The sequence below is a fragment of the Ochotona princeps genome, chromosome 26, assembly GCF_030435755.1.
Source record: "Ochotona princeps isolate mOchPri1 chromosome 26, mOchPri1.hap1, whole genome shotgun sequence".
Lineage (NCBI taxonomy): Eukaryota > Metazoa > Chordata > Mammalia > Lagomorpha > Ochotonidae > Ochotona > Ochotona princeps.
In genome coordinates this window covers 6,199,404-6,222,518 of record NC_080857.1, presented here as the reverse complement: position 1 = coordinate 6,222,518, position 23,115 = coordinate 6,199,404, and the positions used below count along the sequence as shown (strand labels likewise).

Here is a 23,115-nt window from a genome sequence, read left to right as displayed (position 1 = left end):
TAGCCTCGGCGAGGTCCGGCAGTTCAGGGTCCTCCAACGTGGGTGGCCAGGACCCTGGTCTCTCCTGAAGGTCGGTGTGGGGACTCACCAAACACCTTTCCTGTCATGGTCACCCATCTGGCCCCAGGGCAGGCTGTGCCAGGCTTGAGTTCTGGCTGCTTGAACCCTGGCAAGGTGAAGTTTTGGAGCCCACAACTGGGTGACAGGCTGGAGACTGGACCCACCAGGTGCCTGCCTAGGGATTCCCTTGAGACCCGTCCTGGGCAGATTTTCACACCTCCTCCCATTAGGAAAGCTCCAAGGGAAGGAGAAGGAGAAACATTGCAGTGTTCCCAGCCTGGTGGGCTGGGAAATAAAATCCCATGCATGGGCAGGGCGGCGAGTGGAGGAGGAGCTTCCTCCTGGTCCTTCCAGGGACCCCTGTGTGCTGTGTGGCTCTGGGCGGCTCACTCCCCACAGTGACTGCAGGCACCTCCCCCATCCCACCCCTCCAGGGGGCAGCAGCTGTTAGCACCGCCACTGGGCTGTAGATGAAGCCTCGGTTGCTGTCCCAGGTACCTGTCTTTGGTCTTGTTCACCCCCTGCCTACACATACAGTGGTTTGAAGGGAGGGAGAAAGAGGCCTCGGCAAGGTCAGAGCCGGTTGTTCCCTTGGGTGGTACTTGCTGCCTTTCTCCCAGGGTCCGGCAGGTCAGGCTCAGTGCCAGTAAGGAGTGTCTCTGGCCGGCCACCTGCTTCCAGCCGCTGGAATTATAGAAAGTTCTCCCTCTTTCTATAATCTCCAGTCCTGCTGGGCCACCTCTTAGCAGCCCTGGGCAGCTTCTCTGGCTCCCTTGGTTACAAAAACAAGAGCAGAAACTGTACCCTCTACTCCTGCCTCCCCAGTGAGGAGAGAGCAGGACTTTAGCCTCAATGCGACCACAATCAGGCGGAGTATACCCGAGACTCTGGGACTGGGGACTGGGCTTAATGTTCAGATGGCGAGTAGGATCCTGCTAGTGCTGGGCTCAGTCCTTGGCACTGGCTGTTGGCTCAGTTTCCGGCTAATGCAGACCCTGGAGGGCTCAGTTTCCGGCTAATGCAGACCTAAGGAAGGCTGGGTTCCTGTGCCCTCCTGGGATACCTGGGTGGCGTTCCCAGTTTCATCTCCCAGCATTTGGAGAGCGCTCTGCCTCTCAAAAACAAACAAACGAACAAGCAAACAAACAAAAAACAATAAACACCAGCTCTGGATCCCAGCTGCCTGGGACTGACTTAGGGAACTCCGCGAGGGTGTTGGGGGGGATTGGGGCAGGTGAGCTAATGTTTCCGTGCCTTGGGTTTTCTCAGTACCACTAAAGGGGTAGTAACAGCAGGACCTGCCCCAGGCAATGGGTGCCGGGTAAACTGAGCAGGGCGGAAACCTGCTAAGTCAAAACCGCACTCCCAGGCACCCTGCAGAACGCCCTCGCCCCGACGCAGCACTGACCGTGTGCACCCCAAGATCGCCTGAGCCCACACTCCCGCACATAATGACCCATCCATCCAAATCTGGAGCCTGGGACTGGGGCTCTGGCGCACGCCGATTTCCTACCCCCCACAGCTGGAACGCCTGGGCAGAACCGGGAAGGAATCCAGTCCGCGAGGGCGATGCCGCCCGACCCCAAGCGAGCCCCTCTCCCCCGCCCCGACAGCCTCTGGAGGATGGCCAGCGTGCCCCTGCTTGGGGTTGGGGTAATGAGCTTGCACGCAGTGACTCACCCGCACCTGCTTCCAAGTGTGTACCTCAAGGACAGCCGGGCTGCCACAGCGTCGGCTACCCCGGACGTGCATTCCCGCGACAAGCTTTAATTGGGGGGCGTGATGACTGCTGATGCCCGAGTTGGACTGTGATAGAATATTATTTGGAAGCCACCCGGGTAACTTTAAGTCACCGCACACGTGTTCCCTAAGTGCCCGCCCTCCGATCTGGAGCAAACTGTACTCCTGGTGACCTTGTTCGTGGATTAATGAAGGCCAACTAGCCGGCCAGTAGACTTCAGTTTCCAGCTTGGGTCGGAAGCCTTTACAAACGCGGATCCGACTCTTTGGGTTGGGCTAACTCCTTAGCTAGTTAAAAGCTTTCTGTGGCTTTAAAAGGGGGGCGGTACCCTGTCATCTGGGCCCTAAAGCACAGGCTGACACCTTGTAAAGTCCCACCCACTTTCTGTGACGTCCAGTGCCCCGGCTTTTGATTGCCTGCTTGCGACGTCGATCGCGGGGGCGTGTGTCTTGCTGGGACACAGTGGAGGGCTAACCTTTGGTTTGCGGAGCGGTCGGGTGTATTCCCCACTCGCCCCCCACGCCCTCGAGGTCCCCGCCGCCCGACCCAACGGCGGAGCCGGCCAGCACCTCCCGAGGCTTCCTCCGGCACCGGATCGCTCCTCTCCGGAGCGGAACCTGGCCCAGCGGCTCCGGTCACTATGGTCAGTGGTCGTGGGGGGGGAACGCCATGAGGGGGGGGCAGTGGGAAGGGGCTACCGGGGCTACCGTGGGCGGGGTCGCCGCCAGGGCGCATGTGCACTGGCGGGCCGGCGGGGGTTCGGGCGCTGGATTCCACCCCAGATACAGTCCCTGTGGTTTTCCTATCCCTGCGAGTGTGGCGTCCCCGGGGTGCTTTCCACCGTCCTCCGCGCGGCCCACTAGGGAGATTCAGGTCAGCTTGCTGCCCCGGCCCGCAACCTCCCCAGGTAGGCGCGTTGGGCTGGAGCGGGGACTGGGAGGTTCCAGGGCTGCGGGTGGCCCCCTCTTTGTTAAGCGCCCCTAATAGGTAGCTCCCGGCCCACCCATCCGAGGTCCGCTGTTACTAGAAGACCACCTTACTCAGCCTCTAACTTCCCGCACAGCTCTGGTCAGCTGGGTGAGTGACCCCAGAGGCTACTTGGTTGGCCAGGTCGCCTGTCCCTGTGTGCTGCAGCAGACCCACTCGGTCTTAGGTGTCTCCACGTCTTTAACATCCACAGGCAGTGACGGATATGAATTGGGGATCCCAGAAACTGCTGAGCCAGACTCCTGTGAAGGAGAGAACCCAGGGAGATCCTCTGAGCCAGGCTGGGAAACAGACCAGTCAGGGAAGGGTTCTTGGACTTGAACTTTAACTCCAAGACTAGAACTTTCTGTGTTGAATCAACCCAAGTCCCAGGTTGCCCCTGGGGAGCTGGGTGTGGGTAGCTCTCCAGGTCCTTCAGCGCTGGGTGGGAGGCTCCCAAGGGGCTGGAGTGTTGGAGCAGGCAGTGTGGCTTGGGATCCCTCAGCTCTGAATCAACCATCTCACCTCAGCTTGGGATGCTAGAGGTTGTGCTGGGTCTATTTTGCTCCCAAGCTCTCCTGCGACGGCCACTCGATGGACGCGGGTAGGTACAGGTGCCTGGGCCTTCGGGCTGGGCTTCCTCCTTCCCCTCACTGGGAAACCAGTGCAGGATGCTGTGGGGCTGGGGCACGGGTCGGAGCCTGGGCTCACCCTCGCAAGTTCTGAGCATGGTGGGGTGGCCGGGGCACTTGAGCTGGGCTATCCAGGGCAGTCCAATCTGCTACTGGGGCGTGGCCGCAGGCCTCTGGGCATCTGGGCAGTGCCCAGTTTCCTGCTTCTACCGGGGGGCCCAAGGGCTTACCTGGTTGTGTTGCATCACCCACTGGGACAGGAACTGAAAGTTGGCATGCCCTAGGACCAGCCTGAGTAAGGGCCTGGGACTCCCCTCTACCCTGGGATGCCACTGCCAGTTGCCTCACACCTGCTGGACCCTCCCAAGTTAGAGGTCAGATGGGCCCAGCGCACCAAGCCTTCACCCCTTGTGGGGACCTGGGAGTCTCCAGGACGGGTACAGTGCCTGGCAACCAAACAGGGCACCTGCTGAGAGCCATGAGGAGCAGGCAGACACGTGAAGGCTCTCTTGGGCTCACAAGGCACCATGGACCACGCGGTGGCCTTTTCAGCTTGTGAAGCCTGTGTGGTGTGGTAGTGGTGAGTGTCGGGGTGGGGACAGGTGAACATGTCGCTGGGAAGCATTTTCTTCACTCTCCTATCTCAGATGCCCTGGCCTAAGCTTAAGGGTGGATCTCAGCTACAAGCCAAGGTCAGGGACGGACAGGAGACATGGGACTGCCACTGGCGGGGGCTGCTGACGGGGAAGGGTCTGTGCTTCCTCCAAGTGTGGTTGACATTTGGTGACTGATCACCAGGGTCGGACCTGACTGGCAGAATGGTCCTGTCCTGCTGTGTTCTGTCGCTTGTCAGATAAGCCCCGCTGGTACCCCATCGGGCTGAGCTGGACAGGGCTCAGAGAGACCAGGTGTGTGCTCTGTCCCGTCCAGGAGTTCTGCACAACTGCTGGCCAGCTCATGGCTGGGCACAGGAGCCCTCTGGCTATGGGTCATGGCCTATGAGGAGCCCAACAGGAAGTCAGCGTCCTCTGAGGGGCGGGGAGTGTCCGGGAAGGCTTGGGTATAGAAGGATGCCCAAGAGTGTTCTGGAAGGATTGGAGGAGTAGAGTTTTCTGGGCAGGGGGACAAGGGGTCACAGGTCAGGCGTGGGGTGTTCTGAGAAAGATGTCAGTTCCTCAGGAGCGGAGAGAAGCAGGGAGGCGAGAGTTGAGGGAAGGGCTTGGCGCGCTGTTGCTGAAGCCTAAGGTTCCGCAGGGGCCTAGGAGCCACGGCCTGTCTTTGACCAATCAGACGTGACTAGCACGGACTGTCCCTCCAGCAGTGGACACAGCGCTGGAGGGGAAGACCTGCTCGTCCCTTTGTCACTCGCTATGCTGGTCTGCAGGGGCCACAGAGCAGCAGACAGAGAACTTCAGAAAACCAAGGTCAAGGCTGGGCAAGGCTGTGCTGCCCATGAAGGTGCTGGGGAGGGACGTGTCCTGGGTTCTCTCGGCTGCTCTCCTGCTGTGTACCACTGTCCCCTTCTGGTAAGGATGCCACAGGTCCTGTGGGATTGGGAGCCCACCCCAGCCAGGACAGCCACAATGACCCTGTTCTCGAATCAGATTCTGTTCGGAATTATGCAGTGAAGGCTTCAACTCATGCAGTCTGAGGACACAGCTCGCCCCATGGCACTCAGCACACATGCTTGATTTTTTGAAGATGTGTTTTAATTGAAAGGCATAGTGATACAGAGAGAGAGTAAGAGATAGATCTCCCATCCGCTGGTTTACTCCCTATATTGGCCTCAACTGCCAGGGCTGAGCCCGGCCAAAGCCAGGAGCCTGGAACCCCATGTAGGGCTTTATGGGTACAGGGGCCCCAGCCTGTGGGCCATCCCCTGCTGCTTTCCCAGGTGCAGCAGAAGGGACAAAGTCAGAAGCAGAGCAGCCGGGATGTGAACTGGCGTTTGAATGGCATGCTGGCCTCACAATTAGCAGTTTAACTCGCTGGGTCACAACACTGGCCTGTCTGAGCACATTTCTGGAGGATGACTGCCGTGCCAGGACCTGGGGAGAGGCCAAGTCACTGCCCACGTGGGGCTGACAGCCTTCCAGAGGAGGACAGAGCAGAAACAGGGGACCCTCCCATCAGGTCAGGCCCTGGTCAGGGGATGGGGAAAGAGGAGAGGGCAGCTGGGAGGGCATCTCTGAGGAGGTGATGTCACCTGAGGCAGGTGGAGAGGCAGGGGCAGTCCAGCTTGCAGGAGCAGCATGTACAAAGGCTCTGAACTGTACGCGGGTGTGTCTTGAGGGAGGGACAAGGAGAGGGCTGAGGTGGCTGGAGCTAAGGGGACCCAAGGGGCTAGCCCTGCAGGTCATCTGTGGTTATGTCCTCACCCAGTCTGAGGAAGCCATTTGAGGCCGTCTTAGTCTGTCCTACACTGCTGCCCCCCGAATACCACAGACCAGAGCTTTACATGAAACCCCCTAGCATGTGGGTCTGGAGCCCAGGAAGGAAGCCCAGTCCTGGGGCACTGCGCTGGCTGAGGGGTTCTTGCCACATCATACCATAGTGGGAAGGTCACTCAGCAGAGAGTGGGGGAGGGCACAGGGTGGGTGCACTTCCACCATGATGGCAGGGGTGAAAGCAGGAGCTTTCTTTTTCTTCCTCTTCTTCTTTAGATTTATTTTTATTTTTGTTAGATTTACAGAAAGAGAAGGGGAGAAAAAAGTATCAATCTACTGGTTCACTTCCTGAAGAGTTGCAATGGCCAGTGCTGAAGCCAGGAGTCAGGAACTTTTGGGTCTCGCATGCAGGTGCAGGGGCTCAAGTCTTTGGGCCTTCCTCCATTGCTTTCTTAGGCAATAATCAGGGAACTGGATGGGAAGTAGAGTAGCTGGGACATGAACCAGCACCTATATGAGATGCTGGCACTTATAAGGGAAGGATTAGCTGACCGAACCACCAGGTCTAGTAAGTAAACCTTTTAAAACTCAGCAAGTGAAATGGAAGAACTTTCTGTCCCAGCTCATCAGCCTGGCCATTATGGCCCATTTCTATCAGTATTTCCTCTAGGGAGAAGCACCTGGACGGTGCCACCCCCAGCAGCAACCTAGGCCTCCTCCGGCCTCTGCTGTCACTCGATGGCAAACCCGATGACTGCTTCTGCAGTCTTAGGCACTGCTAAGCAGCACCCACTGCTGGGACCAGGTTTATGTCTTAGCCTGGCTGTGCTTCTGTGACAGAGTGCTGCAGACTGGGAAGTTTATGGTAAACAGGAAGGTGTTTGGAAGCTGCAAGGCCCAACATAATGGAGCTGGTAGATGCAGAGGGCTTCTTGCTGCATCCCACCATGATAAAAGGCATCATCGACCAGAGAGGGTATACCTAAGAAGCCTTTGAACTTGACTGGACAATAAGATGCTGGACTCTATGTTTGGTATACGCTTGCAATGGGGGAATCTCAACTGAACTTGAGCTGTGGTTATGCAACAAGGTGGAGGAATCCACCATGGTGGGAGGGTTTGGGGAGGGGTGGGAGAACCCAAGTATCTATGTAACTGTGTCACATAATACAATGTAATTAATGAAGTTAAATAATAAATAATTAAAAAAAAATAAACCAAAAAAAAAAAAAAGGCATCATCATGTGGGGTCGGCACCACGGCATATCAGACTAAGCTCTGCCACCTGTAGCACCACATGCCATATGAGCACTGGTTTGAGTCCCAGCTGCTCCATTTCCAACCCAGCTCCCTGCTAATGTGCCTGGGAAAGCAGCGAAAGATGGTCCAAGTGTTTGGGTCCCTGGGAGACAGAATAGGAAGGCCTCTCTCCATCCCTCTTTCTCCCTCTGCAGTTCTACATATCAAATTAATACAATTTTATTTCAAGATTTATTTATTTTTATTGGAAAGGCAGATCAGATTTATGAAGAGAAGGAGAGACAGAGAGAAAGATTCCATTTGCTGGTTCACTCCCCAAGCGGCCACAACAACCAGAGCTGAATTGATCTGAAGCCAGAGGCCAGGAGCTTCTTCCAGGTCTCCCACATGGGTGCAGGGTCCCAAGGCTTTGGGTCGTCCTCCACTGCTTCCCAGGCCACAAGCAGGGAGCTGGAAGGAAAGTAGAGCACTTGCACATGAACTGATGCCCATATGGGATGCTGGTGCTTGCAAGGTGAGGATTCAGCCACTGAGCCATGGCCAAATACATTTTGAATAACAAGAAAAGAAAGCATCTCATGAGAGGGAGAGCAGAAGACAGGGAGAGCGAGCCCATTCCCATGGTTCTGGCATAGGAGCATTCATCGGGGCTGAGTTGCACCCCGAACATCTGCTGACGCCCCTGACTTTTAATACAGCTACGCTGGCCATGTTGTCGCGAGGTTGGGAGGGTACAGGTACTCCGTCCATAGCAGAGGTTAGTTAAGAAAGGGTGTGCCTTTGGAGAATGGATCAGGATGGAGGTGGGAGTGGAAGCCAGAAGGTCAGTCTGATGTTGTTGCTGCGTCTTGGGAGTGAAGAGGATAGTGGCTCAGATTGGACCTGACAAAGGCAAATGTAGAGCGAGGTTCCCAGGCCTTGGGGGGTGAGCTCTGGCTGGCAGGAGGGGACATTTCAGGGAGCCCAGGAGGGAATGGGCTAGGGTGCAGTGAGGGAATGCTCAGGGATGCTGCTTGGTTAATACAGGGGCCAGAGCTCCAGAGAGAGATCGGGGCCAGAGCTGGAGCCCCAAGGGTCCTCTGGCAGGAAGTTGTGGGAGTCCAGACATTGAAGGAGCGGGCCAGCACCCAGGCTCAGGGTCTCTGTGAAGCCTACCACCTACAGTGATCAGGCTGTGGGGGACCAGAGCTGAGGTCTCCTCTGATTTTCTAGCTAGGAAAAGAAAAGAGGTGTGTGAGTCGGCTGGCCAACTCCCACCACGATGTCCACAGCCTGTTACCATGGTGAGAGGGATTTTGCAAAGGATTAGAGATTACCCTGAGCAGTCCACGTGGGTGTGTGTGAGGTACAGCAGTCAGTGTCATGGGTGCCAGCAGGGGGCCAGAAGCCAGGGGGTACATGGCTTATGTCCATCTTGACTCAGCCGTGCAAGCCCCGTTTTCGACTCCTGGTCTCTGGCACGAGAGAATAGACATGTGCACTGATCTGTAACAGCAGCTGTGGGAGACCCATACGGGGTGACAGGTTTCCCCTGGATCCAGGGTGTGCTACTGTGTATCACATGTCACACGCCATATATTTATCACACACCCCACACCATGCTTGTGTTACATGCAGTAGCCAACACATGTACTACAGTCCTTCTCTACGTGCGCTGTAGTCCGGTCGTAGTCCGTCTGTCCGTCAGTGTCATGTGCCATATGTGTGACATGTGTCATACCAGCTTTACATGTCATACTCCATATGTGTGTTACCTGACACATTCCATGTGCTTATTGTACATCACACTCCAAGGCAGAATTTGTGTTAAAGTTTGACTTATTTATTGGGAAGGCAGAGTTACAGAGAGAAGGAGAGCCACAGAGAAATCTTCCACCTGCTGATTCACTCCCCAGATGGTGACAATGACCAGGGTTGGACCAGGCTGCAGCCAGAATCCAAGAGCTTTATATGGGTCTCCAGAGTGGGTGCAGGGACCAAAAGATTGAGCTGAGCCACCCTCTTCTGCTTTCTCAAGCCATAGGCGTGGAGTTGGATTGGAACTGAAGTAGCCAGGACTCAAACTGGCACCTGTAAGGGATACTGGCATTATAGGTAGTGGCTTAACATGCTATGCCACAACACCAACCACCCCTAAGGCAGATGTAACAGGCCACCAGCTGCCGTCATAGCCCACGCTGAGATGCCAACCCCAGATGGGTAAGGCTGGCGAACCTTTTGAAGCAACTGGATCTTTCTGAGAAGGGAGTGTGGCTGGGCACTGACCCTGGTGCTGCTGGCAAGTGAGCTATCTTTGGGCAGGACTGGTAGCCTTAACTAGAGTGGGGCTGTGGCTCCTGGAGCTGGGCCTGGCAAGTGAGGCTGCCTCCCAGCCTGCATCAGGCATGCCAGGGCAGCCTCAAAGGAGGCACATCTGGCAGGCCCCCTCAGTGCCCGGGAACCTGAGCTGCAGGTGTCTGCAGAGGCCCTGGACAAGGCAATGTGAATGGAGACCTCACAAGCAGGGGCATGAGTCTCAGGCCCGTCTATGGGAAACGTGTTCTTGCCTTGATCTGCCAAAAATTGCTTCCGGGCCAAGGTGCCGGCTGTCCAACTTCATTAATTAGTGTCTATTTGCAAACTGGCCATTAAGGAGGCTAATGAGGTCAGACAGGCTAGTCAGGCACAGCCTGCCCGTCTGTTCATTCTCCATTACACCCTGGACATCTGCAGACCCCAGGCACTATCAGCCAAGGTCAAACCCAGAGTGTTGTACCTGCTCTGCGGGTTCAAGGATTTGTCTGCTTTCCAGGGCTGTAACAAAATACCTGGTGGCTGGCTCATGTAATAGACATGACAGGCATATGGCTCAGAGGGCTGGAGGTTTGGGGTGTGGTGTCCACTCAGCTGGCTCTGGGAGGACCTCAAGACAGGTGACATCCCAGTGGCAGGAGCACATATGAGAAAGAGAACCTTGGTATCAGAGGGATTTGCCAAGGAGGCAAGACCCTACTCACTCAGAGTCCCAGGAGAGCCAACTGACTTCCTGGGGAAACGCCTCCAGGGGTGGAAAGACCTGCCACAAGCGTCCCTCTGAAGATCAGCCCCTGTCTGTCATGCCGGGCTGGGGACTCTTAGGAGACACCTTGGACAGAAGCAGGTGAGTGAAGGAGGGGTCAAATCTAGTCTCACTGCCCAGGGCCAGGACTCCTCGTGCAGGCAGATCATCGTGGAGGTGTCCTGACAGGCTCCTGAGTGGCCAGTGTGCAAACTTGCTCACCCTGCCAGGTGCCCTGATCCAGCACATCTGGGACTAGCAGGGAGGGTGGAGTTAGCCCGAGGCATCAACCCCAGGAGCGTTCATCAGCAGGGGTGAATCCTAAGGAGTACGGCGGAAGGACAGGGCCCCCCCCCATGTCTCTAGGGTGACATGTGTGAAGATTTAAACCACTGGCCCATGCACAGATATTGAGGTAAGCTGTCACTGAGGCCAGCTTCCCATATGAACACTGGTTCGAGTCCCAGCTGCTTCACTTCTAATCCAGCTCCCCACTAGTGTGCCTGGGAAGGCAGCCAAAGTGGGAGACCCAGATGTAGGGTTCCTAGCTTTGGCCATGGAGGGAACCAGTGGATGGAAGATCTCTCTCCTCGACACCTGTCATGTCATCTTTTAAATGAATTAATTCACAAATCCAGAAAAATAAAGGACCGCTACATCTGTATGAGGGAGCTAGAACAGAGAGATTCCTGGAGATGGAGAAGTTGGGTGGTGAGGCCAGGGTCTAGGGGGAAGGGCCAGGGTGGCATTCCTGCTGGAGAGGATGAGGGAGTGTTGGAGACCTTGTGCAGGCTGTGGTACCAGGTGCCACCTGCTTGCACACTGACCGATGGCTGCTACAGTGCCTCTTGTGTATATTACTCCACAGTAATTGAGAAGATCTTCACAACATAGAGACCGCCTGCAGAGCCTAGGGCACAGCGGGGAGGAGCAGGCGTGGGGTGTAGGGTAGGACTCTGTCCTGAGGCTGCTGCTGGCCAGACATCCCTGGAACCCAGGGTGTGGCAGGCTCCGCTCTTGGAGGCAGCAGCTGCGAGGGTTCAGAATTGCTTTTGATATTCTATCTCTAAAGTCAGTCTGTCAGGAAAGCTAAAAAGGCAGCTGGAAACCCAGACTGGCCTCCTGGCAGGAGCTGCCTCCCTCATCTCCTGACCCATGTCTGGCACCTGTCCTGCTGTCACCGGCAGGGATATGGGTGGGCACCTGTGTGGTGAGTTCTTAAGGCTCCTTCCTATCCACGCAGAAGCCACTTAGGGCAAACACAGCTCCCACCTCCTGGGCTCTGGCATCATGGTTTGGCTTTTTGGTTTGGTTTGGAGGCAGCCAAAGCACAAGCAGAAGTGGGGTCTTCAGAGTTCATGGGCCATTCGTGCTACCAAAAAAGCATCATGTGGGTTTCACAAAGTCCGTTTCTCCACCATGAACTCTCGGGAGTGCCCGGTCGACACAGGCGGCTGTTCTGCTCTCTAGCCTGTGGTTCTGAAAGATGCTGGCGTCGCTTTGCTTTTGCGCCTTGGCTCCTACAAGGGGCACACTGATCCTCTGTGAGGCCGGGGAGGAGTCCTGCAGTGACATCCCACCAGGCACAAACAGAAATAGGTCCGGAACTTGCTCTGAGCCTGCTTCCTCCGCCCCGTGGTTAGAGGGCATGAGGCAGAGGAAAGGGTAAGACCGTGACCTTTCCTGCAGAGGCAGAAGCTAGGCTGTGTGTGGGCAGCACGGGCAGGCTGGCCCTGGCGTTTTGGTTGTGACTGGCACTACGCACACTCTAGGTGAGCCTCTAGGATGGGCTGGGAGGACTGTGTAGTCCCCCGGTCAGGGAGGGCAGGGGCCCCCATGCCCCGCGTAAGTATTCCGGGTGCCGTGTCTGGGTGCTGTGTCCTGGCTCTGCACTCTGGACTCTGCCCAGTCCTGGGGCTTCAGCGTCACCTTGATCTGTACTCACTCACTTCCCAGCATGAGGGGCCTGGCTGCAGAATGGGATAATAATGCCTTGCTGCATAAGGTTGTTGGGGGAACTAGTTGAGACAGTGAGGAAAGCTCTGGTCTCAGAGCCTGACATGCAGCTGGCACGCAGGGATGGCGTCTGTTACCGTGTTAGCCCTGTTGGGCTGATGGTAGCCACAAATCTTTGGACCATCCTCCACATCCTCCATGTTGGCCTTCAACTTCATTGTCACTGGATGGCTGATGTAAAGTGACATTGCATCTGCATTACAGGCAAGGAGAAAGAAATAGGGCCTTCCTTCTGTGTTACTTTTCCTATAAGAAATTACTCTCTTCTCTTCTCCCCAACGTATCTGAAGGAGGGCACAACTGTGGCCTCCAGAAAGGGAGAAAAGGGTGTAAAAATGCGAGCTCAAGGGAGTGGCCAAGTCTGACTCAGGTCATTACAGGGAGGCCAGAGAGGTTTGATGGACTTTCATTCAGTCATTTAACATCTCATTCCCTCCTGTGGGCCAGGCCCTCTCCAGGATGAGCCCTGGGGAGTCGGACAGGTGAAATAGGGATACAGACAGCAGGACCAGATGCCCTGAGGCAAGGGTCCCCAGTCATGGCTCTGGCAGTCTCACTGGCCTGGAAGTTTCCTCTGGCCTCTGCCCCCTCCCAGCCAGGTGACTTCTCCTACCTGACTCTGGGAGGCTCACCTGAGGGTTGGAATTGGCCTTAAGTCAGAGCCGAAACACCCACTAGATGGTGTATGGGACGCAGGCCCCTATGGTCTCTGAACTCAGACCTGCCTGGCACCCTCAGATCTGTCTGTATCGGTGCCATATAGTGTGTCCTCTTCTGGTGGCCTCACCATCTTGTGGGATTGTGTTTCCTCTGGACTGTGAGCCTGGCTGGGTGGAGGGAGCTACTGGTTCTTAACTACTTCTGTTTTCCCAGTGGGTGACATCATGCTTGGTGTGGGCCAGAAACTGTTGAGTAAATTAAAGGGTAGATGGATGGACGGATGACAGATGCATGGACAGGTGAAAAGGATGGATGAAAGGGTGCCCAGATGGACGGGAAGGACAGGGGAAATGCAGGGGCTTGTCTTGCTTCCAGTGTGAAGATGGGTTAGGTTTGAGACATTCCATGATACTCCATTACGTTCCATGAAGCCATTTGTAAGTTGTCAGATGAGTTTCCCTGTGACCACGGATACCTGTGGGAAGGTGCCATTCCTGACTGTCCCTGTCCTGGACGTGCGACAGACCCAGCCAGGCAGTGCCCGTGCCACAGTGGCGTGAGTCTGTGTGGGCAGGTGTCATTTACTGCCATGGGGCCATCAGAGGCTGTCCGCCCGGTACATCCCGCGAGCTGCTTTAGAGCACCTCACAGCATTTCACCTGCCCCTGTATTTCAGAGTGAGACATCGTACAGCCTAATATCTGAGAAATGTGATATCCTCTCAATCCTCCGGGACCATCCTGAAAACAGGATTTACCAGCGGAAAATCCAGGTGAGGCGGAGTGGGGGAGAAGAGGCCCTAACGCAGTTGGAGCACCCGGGGTTAAGCAGCACTGTCAGGTGATGTGGCCCCAGCCCTCCCAGACACACAGCACTGAGCTCTGGGGACCCCTGCGGGTCTTGCCCAAAGCTCTGAGGCCCAATGGTGCCTGCTGGCTCTGCAGTGCCCTGCGACCCTGGAGCTAAGGCCAAGGGTTCCTGGGGAGTAGCCCCCCAGCTTCCCATGGGCCCACGCCAGCTCTGAACCTCTCATGAGGCTGTGCTGTCCAAATTCTTTCTGGAGCCCCACGGGCAGGAAGGGACTCTGGGCCACTGCTGGTGGGGTGGGGGGCAGCGAAGGGAGGTCAGGCCTCTTGCAAAGGCTTTGGGGGCCCTGCCCATGTGCCCATGTGCCCAACTCTGCAGTCCACCTGTCCTCTACTAGCCATGCCCATTCCCTCTCCCCACCCCTGCCAACTATAAGGTTCCCTAGACCATGGCTGCTGAGGAGCAGTGTGCTTCATGGACAGCTGTCCCTGAGATCCACTTGCCGCAAGAATGCATGTCCAGGGCTTGCCCTGTCTCTGATGAGAAACAGTGCAGTATGGGAAATTGTGTACCTGCACGTGCTGGGGTGACATGTGACACCCAGCCTGGCTGTGCAGATGCCCGCGTTGCTAGGGAACGATGATGAGGCCAGAGCTGTTTCCAGCTGCGTCTGCTTGAATGCTGCAGCGCGCACGTGTCCTTGTCTCCTGCAGGAGCTCAGCAGAAGGTTCACGGCGATCCGGAAGACCAAAGGGGACGGCAACTGCTTCTACCGTGCCTTGGGCTACTCCTACCTGGAGTCCCTGCTGGGCAAGGGCAGAGAGATCCTCAAGTGAGTGGGGCAGGAAGGTTCTGCAAGGGCTCCCTGGGGGACATGTTTGGGGTTGCTGAAACGGTGGAGCTGGGAGCGAAGTCTGACCTCCCAAGTCCTCGGCTTTACTCGGGGGTCTGTGTCGGCCCAGGTGAGGTTGCCGCTCTGGGCAGGCCCTTGTCACACACCCCACTGCAACAAACAAGCAAGCTTGGTCCTGGCGTGCTGAGGAACTCTTGCTCAGCCTGGGCCTGCGGAGTGGAACCTGGTCAGGACACAGAAGGTGCATCTGTGTGGAGTCACTGACCCCTAGAGGAAATTGTGGGTTGTTTTTTTTTTTTTTTTAAAGATTTATTTATTTTTATTGGAAAGGCGGATATACAGAGAGGAGGAGAGACAGAGAGGAAGATCTTTCGTCCAATGGTTCACTCCCAAAGTGACCGCAACGGCTGGGGCTGGCCTATCCGAAGCCAGGAGCCAGAAGCTCTTCCAGGTCTCCCACGCGGGTGCAGTCTCCCAAGGCTTTGGGCCATTCTCGACTGCTTTCCCAGCCCACAAGCAGGGAGCTGGATGGGAAGCGGGGCCGCCGGGATTAGAACTGGTGACCATATGGGATCCCGGCACGTGCAAGGCGAGGACTTTAACCACTACGCTATCGTGCCGGGCCCGGGTTGTTGTTTTTTTAAATATATATGAATATGATTTATTTGAAACCAGAGAAAGAGGTTCTATCTGCTGGTTCACTCCCCAGGTGGCTGCAACAGCTGGGGTTGAGCCAGGCCAACGCAGGAGTCAGGAACCACGGGAGTCTCCCACGTGGGTGACACAGACCCAGATCCTAGGCCATCTTCAGTTGCTCTCCCACACACATTATCAGGGAGCTGGATTGCAAATGGAGCAGCTGGGACTTGAACCAATGCTCTGACATGGGATGCCAGTGTCTCAGCAGTAGTTTAAACCCTGCACTGCAGCACCAACCAGCTATGGGCTTGTAGCATGAAGCTTCCTGTTCAGAGACCTGGGGTGGGGCTGAGAGTCTGCGTTCTCAGGAGAGGCCAGTGGGGCTGGGACTCGGGCCATATTTGGGGAACAAAGAGCCAAGCCTTTCTCCACTCCTCTTGGAGGTCTCACAGCCTTGCAGGACTTGGCCAAGGGCATGCACAGCAGAAAACACAGATGAGTGCTGCAGGCCGAGGGTGGCCCTTGGCGTCAGACACTGGCTGCTGCAGGCCCCTGGACAGTGGCACCACCGACGCTGCGGGCTGGTCCTTCTCCCCCGGGACTGCCCTGTGCAGTGCAGCTCTCTCGGCTGCATCCCCAGCCTCTGCCCTGTCCACCAGATCCCAGTAGGCCCCACCTCTCCCACATCCTCCGCAACTGAAAGCATCTCCAGATGCTGCCTGGCGAGGTGTCTTCTGGGAGAAGCTCAACCCCAGTGATGACTACCACATGAAGGCCATCTCGCCCGTAGACTAGAAACCACCCGCTTCTTGCTTTGCATGTGCCCAAATGATGGACAGGGCCCTTTGCAAAGGGTCTGTGATCTCAAACCACCCTCTATCCTGCCGCCTCAGAGCCCTGCACCTGTCCAGGCCACCCAGAGGAGGAGCCTGGCCCCAGCCCCACCTTCCCCACCACTCTGTGCCTATACAGCGGCCCTGGACTCAGACATCACTCTCCTACTCACTTTTCCCATGGGAGGAAGGGAACAGGACACAGGGCCCAGCCTGTTGTGTTGGCTGGTCACGTGTGCCTGAAAGGAAGCAAGTCAGGGGCCTGTGGCTCTAAGCAGGGGCTGCCGTTGAGGGCCACAGGAGTTGGCTTCCTGGGTCTTCCTTAGGACCTTGGCTGGCAGCCCGCATGCGGTGGGGATGGCTGTGGCTGCTTTGTGCATGTGGCTCAGCCAGGGAGTGTCCCCCAAGGAGAGATGCCAGGGGTGTGGGTAGGTCCATGTGGGAATGTGGTGAGAAGAGAGTTGGGGATGGCTCAGACCCACTTGGCCTGTAAGCAAAGAGGGCCAGGCACAACTGGCAGGTGTGTGGCCAGTGAATCCACAGCCAGGAGCAGACCTTTGCTGTGAGGGAAGACCGGGAGGGCTATGAAAGTGCCCCACTGTGGTCATGTTGAGTCTGAACTGTCCAGGAGCCACTGAGCAGGGGTGGCCAGGGGCAGCACGAAGAAGGAGACTGATGTGCAGGCCCAGCTCTTGCGGGTAGGTCCCAGATGTGGAAATCCCCACCCCTGCAGCCAGCTGGAGCCAGGGGTCTGAAGGGGTCTGAGCCGGGTGCATGGTCCTGATCGACTTCCACTATGACATCACCACTAGAAGTTGGGAAGGGAAGCAAGCCATCATTCATGGTGGCCATGCAATGTTTGCACCTTGCACGCTCAGTAGTCCCTGGAACCTCAAGAGCATAAGTAACCAGTATAGTGCATTGTTAGGGAACAATGGGCGTGGGCTCTCTATCTTCCCTGGACTTATACTTAATGCCATCATTAAGTTTTCATTGTTTTAATGATGACTGTATTAACACATGGCAGGCGAAATTCTTCAATTTGTCACAGTTATTGGGCTCCCTGAGTGGACCCAGCAGTACCGGCAGGCACGCCCGAGGAGAGCAGGCAGAGGGTGCGGGAGGTGCAGGTGGCAGGGGCATGGCCACGGGGGCTGAAGCTGACGTCTCTTGGAGAGATGGACCAGTCCCTCTCCTGCTGGCGATGCACTGTGGCTTCCCTGTAAGCATCCAAGCTCCTGTCCTCTAGGTTCAAGGAGCGCGTCCTGCAGACCCCAAATGACCTTCTGGCTGCTGGCTTTGAGGAACACAAGTTCCGGAACTTCTTCAATGCCGTGAGTCCCCCAGGATCCCACTGGTTACAGCCCCCCGCCCTGCTGTGGGGATATGTGGTGGGAGCAGGTGCCTCCACCCTATATTGACCCGGGCAGTGATGGAGCCCAGTCATGCCTCTGGGCTGTGGTCCTGAACTGGTTGCTCAGCCAAGTGTCAGGTTGATTAAACTTGAGAATCTCGGCAGCCAGTGGAGGGGTGGGGGTAGGAGGTTGGGAGGTGCCTGGGCCCTTGGGGGCCGGGGCGGGCCCTGGCTCGCCTCCCCCCTGGTTGACAGGAGGCGGGCAGTTTCACAGCGTGGTGGAGCTGGTGGAGAAGGACGGCTCCGTGTCCAGCCTGCTGAAGGTGTTCAACGACCAGAGCTCCTCCGACCGCATCGTGCAGTTCCTGCGCCTGCTCACCTCTGCCTTCATCAGGAACCGGGCCGACTTCTTCCGACACTTCATTGATGAGGAGATGGACATCAAAGACTTCTGCACTCACGTAGGTCCTCAGGTCACAGCAGCCCCTGGCCCCGGCTCCTGCTCCTGTGTGTCTCTCCATCATTCACATTCCTAGCCAGGAATGTGGGTGTCCCGTCTGTGGTTCGAACTCCACTAGATCAGCAGGCTGCAGACACATCATACCCGATATGACTCGCTTGGGGCAAGTCTACGAGTCTGCATCCTGAGGGTGTGGACCGGCCTTTACTGGACTGGTTTTCAAAACCGCTCAGGATGTGTTTGTGCTTAGCAGAGGTGGGGTCGGTCTGCCTCACAGGCCATTTACCAGGCTTGCAAAATCATCTGGTCTGACCCTGCCAAGGCACCTGCAGGCTGGATTCAAACCTCAGTGACCTGTAGCTCACTAATTTTTAGGTTGATGATTTTCCTGGCTCCCCGAGTGATGTTATAAATATCCAGGTGGCCCTTTGCAGAAAGGTTTGCCACCCTTGGTTTAATGATTTTAATTGAATGAGTTGCCAGTATTTGAAAGTGGGGTAGGTTTTTCATACATGAATCTGGAATTCTCTTGAAAAATCCCAAGGGCTGGGACTGGGGAGGGGCAACATCAACCAGTACTAAGGAGCAGTTGCCCTCCTGTTGGGGTGCACATGGAACCCAGCCTGCCATCCCTGCCTCTCTCAACTCAGTCTTCAGCATCTGGACCAGGTGTACTCCACCCACCCACCCACTCACCTATCCCCTTACTCACTGGCCCAGCTTCTCAAAGCAGGTGAGGTTGAAATCTCTTCACAACAGGGTGTCTTTAACCCTAAGCTTCTTGTGAAAATTTCCGGCCCCTTTTACAAATTCCTCCAAGGCAGTGACTCCTTCTCAAGTGCAACTAGAGCTTCTCTCTGGAATTAAGAGAAAACAAATCCAGCCTAATTCTTGCATCTCTAGTGATTTCTAGCCGTTTCTGCTGTGAGGGTGACACACTGCCTCCTGGGTGTGATGACTTCCCAGAGCAGAGCCAGGGCTGACCTCACTTGCTCACTTTGGCCTTGCAGGAGGTGGAGCCCATGGCCATGGAATGTGACCACATCCAGATCACAGCCCTGTCCCAGGCTCTGAACATCGCCCTGCAGGTGGAGTACGTGGATGAGATGGACACTGCCCTCAACCACCACGTGTTCCCCGAGGCCGCCGTCCCTTCTGTCTACCTGCTCTATAAAACATCCCACTACAACATCCTTTATGCAGCCGATAAACACTGATTATTTAGGCCATGCAGTGGAACCTGTCACCTAAAGGGACTGTATCCTGTGTGGAACATTCCGGCTTTTCCATTTTTTTTTTTTTAAAAGCGATTTAGACTGTAACAAGAACATCCACGGCCTTTGGGCAAAGCCACTGGGACTGAGACCCTACCTGCTGCGGACAATGGTGCTTGGTGGTCTCCTTAGTATTTATTTTGATGGAGGGTCAAATGCCTTCTAACTGTGGGCCAGGAAGCCAGGGCCCCCCCCTGCACACCCCCAGCCTCCTGGGAGACCCGGCCAGATCACCAGCCCTGTTTGCACCTGCTTGTTCCTCAGGAGGAGACTCTTGCCATTCTAGTGGATAAAACCAAGGACCTTTGGTTTCCCCTTTCTGGGGCAACTGAGTTTTCTCCTCTTAGGGGAGACAAGGCTCAGGGGCAGCTGTCTCCAGCCCGATATCACCAGGTGGACAGGAGAACTGCTGGGCTAGCTGTGGTGAGTGGCTGACGGAAATGTCAGCCTGTTGAGGTCAGCTTCCGGGTGAGAGCTGCAGTGTGACTGAAGACACTGCTCTTGGACATGTCTTCCCACCCCTTATTTTAGGAGGAAAAAGGAGAGTTCTAGGCCAAAGCTGAGAGGGGCCTCTAGCCTTCCAGCTTGAAGTTCTCATTGTTGGGGCCTCCTCCACCTTTCTCAGGGCTGGAACTGACATTTGGGGGTTCTGCTGTCAACCCCACCTGGATAAAGGCTTGAATAAGCTGAAGATCGGGAACTGTGGTTAACCTACAGATCTTAACAGTGGAGTCCGGGTACTCGGCTGGGTCCAGGCACCTGTAGCCACTGACTCAGCTGAGCTGAACTGAGCTGAGCAGAGGGTGGCAAAGCTGGCTGTCTGGGTTTCTTTCCCCTTCTGTTGCTTTCATGGACTGGCAAGAGTTTAGACAGCCGACAAACCTTGGGCATGTGCAGAGAAAGACACTCCCATACGGGAGCTCTGTTGTGGTTCCTCCCACCCCCTCACTGGGGCCCTGGCCGGCAGCATCCTCATTCTTCCATTGGCCATGTCCCTCAGTCACTTCCTCAGCTTGCTGCCTCAGGTCTCCCTCCTGGGCTGGCAGGTGACATGGCCCCAGGGGTACACACACATACACTATGGCCAGGTACAGGTAGTTAGCAATCGCTCCCTCTGCCCGCACAAGTACAGGGTGTGCAGCTGTCTTTGGGGTCCTTCCCTTACTTGGCCACCTTCTCACAGGTTCCGTTCTGCAGGCATTTCTTACTCTATTGGTGCTACTGTGAGGCTGCTGGCAAGCAGACTGTGGAGGAGGACAGGGTAGCAGAGCCGTTGATTCAGATATCAGGCTTCTGTCACTCCAGTCTTCCTGAGAAGCCAGCAGCACCTAGATCGTCAGGGTGCCCAAGTTCCAGGCAAGACCCTGGTCCCACACTGCTCTTGACTGGAACTTGCGCCCAAGGGTTCAAGCTAAATCACTGTCCTATTTCCCACAGGAACGTGTGCCCAACCCCATGTCTGAATCTGCCAGTGTCCTACACTGCTCTGTGGTCTGTAACAAGCACACTGGAAGGATGAGGAACCCACGTTCCGTGTCCCTGCCAGACCAGTCTCAGGCTGGAAGTGTGTGGACATGCAGGTGCCCAATTGAGGTCCCAGGCTCTACCGAGGGATTGCAGATGGGTTCTGGGTCATCCCTGAAGAAGCAGCCCTACTACCTGCTGCTTCTCAGTCTTGCAAGGCTGGACAGGTCTCTCGGAAACACAGCCCGCTCTCCAGCCGACCAGCCCAACCCACTTCCTCTGGGTCTTCTTGGCTGTGCGCCCAAGCACATAAGGGACTGCTCCAGAGCTAGGAGAGAATCTTACCAGTTTAGGGCCAGAATGTCCAGGCCCTGGCATGGTCTGCTTTCCTTTTTCAGACCCTTTGCCCTCCTCCCTAACATATTCGCTCCGTTTAATCTCCAAGAAAAGCACTGGGTAGGGAGAGGACTGAACCCGGGGACTTGTAGCAGCCACCTGTGTTGTCACCCACCGCCACTCTGACTCTTGATGGCTCTCTGTCCTCACCCTCTGAGCCAAAAGCTGGGAGCCTGGTTCCTGTAGGGGCTTGTATTTATAACTTTTTCTGGAGGAAAACTGTCAGTGGGACTCTAACAATGAAGAGCATTGCCTTTGCTTTAGACCAGGGTTCCTAGTTTAAGCACACAGAATGGGTTTTGGGGTCACACTGCCCAGGTTCAAATCTCAAGCCTTAACATGTACTAGCTGTGTGACCTTGCCTGTCATGTCACCTCTCTAAGTTCCCAGTGCCACATCTGTGAAATGGAGACAGTATCCACACCTAAGGATCACTGATTCAAGCTGATTAAAGAGTACATGTGTGAGACATATGCCTGATATACCAAGTGCTCTACAAATGGGATGTTTCCCACCCCACTCTCATGATGGTTAGCAGGCCACACCAGCAGTGACTGTGGCTTCCCCAACAGTGGGAATGCCTGGCAAGCCACTCGGCAAACACACTACCACCTTGAGCAGAACAGGGATGCTGGGAGCTGGGCTTGTGGGTTGTGGGCTGAGCCCTGTAGCTTCCCTGTGCAGCTGGGTGACTTTCCTAGCATTAAAATGGTTTCTGTAACAACTGTTTTGTTTTTGTTTTTAATGTTTATGTATTTGAAGGGCAGAGCAAGAAAGTGACAAGTAGGACTTGATGCAGTGGCTCTAGCTAAATCCTCACCTTGCATCTGCCAGGATCCCATATGAGCCCTGGTTTGTGTCCCAGCTGCTCCACTTCCCATCCAGCTCCCTGCGATATGGCCTAGGAACGCAGCAGAGGATGGCTCAAGGCCTTGGGACACTGCACATGTGTGAGACCTGGAAGTAACTCCTGGCTCTTGGCTTTAGATTGGTTCAGCTACAGCTTTTGTGGCCAGTTGGGGAGTGAATCAGCAGATGGAAATCTGTCTTTCCTTTTCTCTGCTTTTCCAATAAAAAGAAATAGCACATCTTAAAATCTACCCACTTTCTTCCCAAATGGCTACAATCGTTGGGTCTGGGCCATACTGAAAATAGCCAAGAGCCCCATCCTAGTCTCCTACATAGGCGGCAGGGGCTCAAGCACTCGGGTCACTTCCCGAGGCATTTCTGGACACATCAATGGGAAGCTGGGTCTGAGGTGGAGCAGCTGGGGCTCTAATCAGTAGCACTGTGGTATAGGATGCCAGCATCACAGGCTGCAGCTAACCCATGGAGCCACGCCACCAGTCCCCATTCTGACTTCCTGATCGGTGTGCAGCAGAAGGCATATGTCCCACTGTGATGAGGGCCTTCAGACCTCCCATGGCCCAGGGGCTGCAGGACCTGGCTGCTGGAGTCCACTACATTTAGCAACCGAAGAAGCCTCACAGCATACTCTAATAGCTGTGTGCCAGGAGCTCTCAGACCACAGAAAGCACTTGCTTCTGGCTTTCTTCTTGTCCAGGTCACTGTGGACACTGCAGGGTAGAGAACATTCTTTGGTGATACTGCTATCTTCAAAAACAAGAGTTTTCTGAATTTGCCTTAGGCTTTCCAGAAGACACCTGACTTCTCATCTCAGCTGTGCTCTATGGCTGCTGTGTGACCTGGAACAAGTCTTAGCCACTTGGTTTGCTTCCTTATTCACCAAAACGGATAGTGAGATTTATAGCTTGGTCTTGAAGACTGAAGGACTGGAGCTGTTTCACAGTGTGGGCATCTGGCTCACAGTGTGGGCACAGGTGGACCTGGCGCCTATGCCCAAAGGGGCTCAGGGAATTCTGCCATCCTTCCATCCCTGCAACTGTGAGGCTGCGGGGCAGCCGCATTACTTAAGAGTACCTAGGTCCACAAGCACACCCCCTTCAACTCCACAGAACCCCCTGAATACAAGCAGCACGACTGGGTCCAGTGAACAGATATCTGCCAAGCTTAGCTGAGCAGCACAGAAATCTGTGGTGCCCCCATGTCTGTGGCAGGCCCCAACTGACTCAGGACACTGGGGTGGCACCAGGAGGTCACTCGTCCCTCAGTCCCCACAGGCTCCCTTTCAGCCCATGCAGCCTCTGCCCCCACAGCAAGAGCAGAGGACATGTAGCCGTGTCCCAGGATGGAGAAGGCCAGGGGCATCCATGGCACCGCGTGGGTGGCAGCCGACCAAGCTCCACAGATGAGCG

The 23,115-nt window shown here is 55.7% G+C and overlaps 1 protein-coding gene across 1 annotated transcript; it reads left to right on the top strand.

The window, feature by feature from the left end:
- Positions 1-2,215: 2,215 nt before the first annotated feature.
- On the top strand, positions 2,216-19,093 carry OTUB2 (OTU deubiquitinase, ubiquitin aldehyde binding 2). Its single transcript, XM_004584315.2, has 6 exons — positions 2,216-2,444; positions 13,436-13,531; positions 14,280-14,398; positions 17,141-17,225; positions 17,512-17,706; positions 18,716-19,093. Exons 1-6 carry the CDS (start codon positions 2,442-2,444, stop codon positions 18,920-18,922), a joined length of 705 nt encoding a protein of 234 aa, XP_004584372.1. The 5' UTR covers positions 2,216-2,441; the 3' UTR covers positions 18,923-19,093.
- The last annotated feature ends 4,022 nt before the right edge of the window (positions 19,094-23,115 follow it).